General features: G+C 37.5%; 1 protein-coding gene across 1 annotated transcript; it reads right to left on the reverse strand.

The window, feature by feature from the left end:
- LOC109850363 (protein YLS3-like) lies at positions 1,797 to 3,937 on the reverse strand. The gene is made up of 3 exons (XM_020420380.1): positions 3,544 to 3,937; positions 2,282 to 2,365; positions 1,797 to 2,158 (listed from the first exon to the last, which is right to left on the reverse strand). The coding sequence occupies exons 1-3, from the start codon at positions 3,872 to 3,874 to the stop codon at positions 2,025 to 2,027; spliced, it is 549 nt and encodes a 182-aa protein (XP_020275969.1). The 5' UTR covers positions 3,875 to 3,937; the 3' UTR covers positions 1,797 to 2,024.

A 4,801-nucleotide genomic window follows, 5' to 3' on the forward strand; every position in this document is an offset into this window, starting at 1 on the left:
TGTTTGTTTGTATTTTATGTTAAATAATTTTTAAGGGGAAATTATCAATTAATTGTTCTCGTTTATATCGACAGGCTGACATGTGGGGTCCACAAGCAGGAAGTTAGAAAGTGGGGCCATCTGTCAGTGTCTGAGGGGATGAGGAATTGTTCTTTTTAGAACCACACTTCAGATGTAAGTTCTCTTTAGGGATCTTTTTTGTTTAGAAATCCAAAGTTTTATTTTTTTTTTTTTTAATTCACTTGCTTCTTAATCATTTTTAACTCAAAAAATCATTTTAAAAAAAAGGCAAAAGTGTTCCTAAGGTGACAATTTAGGTTTATATGCAATCAATTTATTGGATCCACTCCGTTCATTGGGTTGTATATAGATAAAAAAATAGCCATGTTCGACTATAGTACTCATGCATCAAGTGATTGTAAAATTAACAGTTTTATGACAATAAAACTAAAGAGACGGTGACAAGGATGCGTCGGAAGTATTAATGAAGCATCATGATTTTTATTTTATAGATATTTTTAGATATTTAGATCATAACGAACGGAGTAGATCGAATAAATTGGTCGTGTATAACGTAGTTTGAAGCACGTCCTTAGATTGAACCTAATTTGTCAGCCCCCCTTAGGAACACTTTTCATCGTAAAAAAATATTCTAAATCCAACTTAGCATCTTCAAGCCAAGTATAGCTTGTAATATGCTAGAAATAGCAACTTAGACCCCAAATATAGCTATTTACACACAAACTATAGCGACCTACACATCAGCATATTGAAATAATTTGTCATGTACATTTTGGGTTTAAGAATGATTTTAGAAGGCGGTGAGTTCAAAAATAAATCATGGTAAAATTTTGAGGATTTATAAACGAAAAAGATCCCTTTCCTTCTTTACTTTGGAAAAAAGGTGTTAATCTTCAAAGTTTTTGCGAACAACAACCCTCACCAGAGTGCATAATAACCAGTAAGAACATTAACTAGGAAGTTTATCAATTTCTCTTAAATGTCAAATTTATACCGACTCGACGCCTTTAATTCATGCATATTGGCTGTTTCTAGCATAAAAAAAAGGAAATATAAAACGATCCTTGTGTTAGTCTAATGTGTACACCCAAAGTCGAGACAAGAGCTGGAATCAAAACGACGAGAAAACAAGCAGACAGATCAACGGTCGACCGCGAACGTGCACAAGAGTTGGGAGGAGCTGAAGTTGAAGGCGGTCGACCGCGGCGGTCGACTGCGCCAACCCTGTAGGATTTTTTAGTCTCGGGTTTTTGGGGTCGACCGCTCAACTCTCTGGAATCTGAGGAGCTTCTGTCGTTTGGCACGGTCGACCACCGTGGTCGGGTCGACGTTGAGACCTGCGCGGTCGACCGTCGCGGTCGACCGTCGCGGTCGACTGCGACGCAGTCAAACAGTTTCCTAAACTGTTTTGAATTCTGTTTTCCCCAGGACTCTATATATACCTTAAACGTTTTAGGGTTGTAACAATACGAAAAAAGAGAGCTTTTTGACTGCAGAAAGAGAGAGAATCTCAGAGAGATTAAACCCTAGTTTGAGAGCTTGTAATTCTTCTTCAATTAATAAAGAGATTGTGTGGTGTGGCTCCCGAGGACGTAGGCACGTTTCCGAACCTCGTTAAATCTGTGTGTTCGTCTCCTTTACTATTTTTGCAATGTTAGATCTTTATTTGTGGTATTATTCCTACTTTCCTACTTTCAACACAAGGTTCGGAAGGGTAAGGGTTCGATTGATTGTTTCGAATCCCCAACACCTTGAACCATATCTGAAATATCAAATTCATCAAACATCACGAAGCATTATTACTAATCTGATGGATCAATAAAAGTACAACTCTCGTGAGTTACGAGGTACATGCATGAATACACTTACAATTCACACACAAGAAATGAAGCGTCATAGAGTCATAGACACAATATAAGGCACAAGTAGCCAATATTAAAAATCGGTAGAATTTAAAATTAAAATTAAAAAAAGGGGGTAAAAGGAAAAAAAGTTTGGTGGTTCTAACTTCCAAAGACCAAGAACAGCACAAGTACTAAAAGAGGAAACATTTCCACTCCGAAGAACTTTTCTCTTCTTCCGTCACTCGTGGGAGCAGGAGTGCTGCCTACGACTTTTCCTGGTTCTGTAGAATTCACTTTAATTGTACAAGGAAAATAAGAGATTAGTGCATAATTAGATTTTTGAGATGTGGTTAATTAGTTAATTCATGATTTCGTCTTGTAATTAAAAAGGATTGAGATATGCAAGTATTTCGTACCATTTTTGCTTTTCCCTTCAAGTATGCTCTCAAATTGCTGGAATTCTTTAGCATATTTTGAGTCAGGAGGAAGCTTTAGAAGACCTGCACGATTTCGGTATGTTTTTTTCAGAATAGTATTCAGTTAAAAAATTATAAATAATAATTAATCTAAAATAGGGAATTACTATAACATTTAACTGTATAGCTTAATTAACCAAAATATAATCTCCTAGGGATTACAGGACAAAGATACTTAATTAGCTCAGTCAAAATTAGAAGTGTTCATAATTAAAATTGCTTGAGTAGACGTTGGAAGTAAAAGTTTTCTATTTCCCTTCAGTAAGAAATTCTAGCAAGTTGCATGAGTTACTTTCTAAATTCTTGGACACTAAAATTACGTAAACATATCTTATGAGTTTTATAATAGAAAATAATTATTCACGTACGTACTCCCTAATTTTCAAAGATTTTCTTAATTTAGCTAGTAAGGCTGATGATAACTTTCATGTACTCCCTAATTAAGTTTCTCCAAGTTGCTTCTTTTTTCCCATGCCTCAAAATAGATAAAATGTTTTGAACGGTCAACTAAGGTATATTCTTTGTACCGTAACAGGATAGTTACTTGTTGTGTTTGCTAACTCATGGAAATTCGACCACATGTGATCTTTAAACTGGTTATACATAGGATGAGCTGGTTTAGTTGTAGATCAACTATCCCATAGTCCACAACTGAACTTGTTGAGATGTCAAACTGGGCCACTTCTGATATTGTTTTTACCAATTACCAAATCAGTCTAAAAACTGGATCAAATTCAAACCTAACCCAGCTCTAGAGAGTCGCCAAACACGCCATCAGCATTTAGATCCACGGATGTTAGAACCGGAGTTACCCCCATCTGTTACATGTACTCATACAATCACACTAAGCATAGGGTTAACAACTACAAGAGAGCGTGGATGTCTCTCTGCAATATATTAAAACATCATGGAATCATTGTATGACGCACGAACATTAGGAGGAGATAATTTTGTTTGGACATTAAAAAACATTCACGCAATATATTGAAATATCATGGAATCGCCATAAGATAATAAGAGATTTCTGAATCTCTCTGCGACACATTGATGTCACGTGACTGCGTCCTGAGTAAATTCTGCTTGGACATCATGAGGTCTAGATGCTTATGAAAATGATTAGTGTTAATAATAAAATTATAAGGGCCTTTAGTACATGAGATTAGGCATCAAAAACAACATACGTACGTACATATACTACTTACTCGTGCAGGTGGAGACGTTGGTAGGCACGCCACACTTGGAAGGAATCAAGATGGCCATGCTAACGTTAATATTCAGCCCAAGTGAAGGATCGTCCCTGTCCTTGATCAGAACGCAAAGGCACTTGATGCTCTTGGCCGTCACTTGCTTGTACCCCGTGCAACAATCCGGCGTCGGCGACTTCGACTCGCCTTGGACGAACGGGAGGCACGTTGCGAGTCCGATGAGCTTGTCGGTGCACTCCGCCTGGTCCGCCGCCAGGTCGGAGTTCCCATGGCCAGCCAAGCTCAAGATAGATGCGAGGAGGAGTAGCGAGTGAAGGTGATGAGCCATATTGAAGAAAGTTGGTGATGGTTCTGTGTACTTAATTCTCAAGGCCCTTGAGGTGAACACATATAGGAGATTTTTCGGAGCTAGCGTAGTTAATGGAGTTAGTTAAGTGTTGGTGCGGGGAGAGAATAGTATATAGTAACTTCCGTAGATTCTTTTTTTTTTTTTTACATTTTCCCCCTAAGTTTTCACTCTAATAGAGTAACTAATTTCTCTCAAAGAAAATATCTGCCGAAGAAATTTTTAAAATCGACTCAATAGAAAAAAAAATTAAGAAATCGAGCACATTCACTTTTAATTATAGAAATCAACTCACTTTGAGTTAATTACGGTACTAATTAGTCGGGGTTGCCAACCCCGACTCATTAGTAGCCTAATTAGCAATCGCAAACCTTCCCCGCTCCTTGACCTCGCTTGTAATTAGAGTACTAATTAGTCGGGGTTGGCAACCCCGACTAATTAGTACCGTAATTAACCCAAAGTGAGTCGAATTCTATAATTAAAAGTGAATGGGGTCTATTTCTTAAAAAAAAAATCTGTTGAGACGATTTTGAAAATTTCTTCAATATATGCCTAATTGAGTAGTAAGTTGAAAGCAGTGATACATATATAGGGTTCGATGGAAATGAAAGTCATGCGTACAGCTTGGAGCGTATCTATCATACATTTCAAGATCCGACCCTAAACTTTTCTATTGGAAACACTTGACATTGACCCCCCCCCCCCCCCAACCCCACCCCCACCCACACATAAAACTACCATGTCGATTGCGTTTAAGGCAGCTCGGATAAGTCGTTCGCACGTAATATGTTTCGGACAATCTCATCCTTAATTAATTTCATGCTCTATATATCTTCTGTATTATCTTTATAAACTTTGTAGATTGATAGATATATAAATGAGGACAGCGTACAACAATACGTCAATAAT

The sequence above is a fragment of the Asparagus officinalis genome, chromosome 7, assembly GCF_001876935.1.
Source record: "Asparagus officinalis chromosome 7, Aspof.V1, whole genome shotgun sequence".
Classification (NCBI taxonomy): domain Eukaryota; kingdom Viridiplantae; phylum Streptophyta; class Magnoliopsida; order Asparagales; family Asparagaceae; genus Asparagus; species Asparagus officinalis.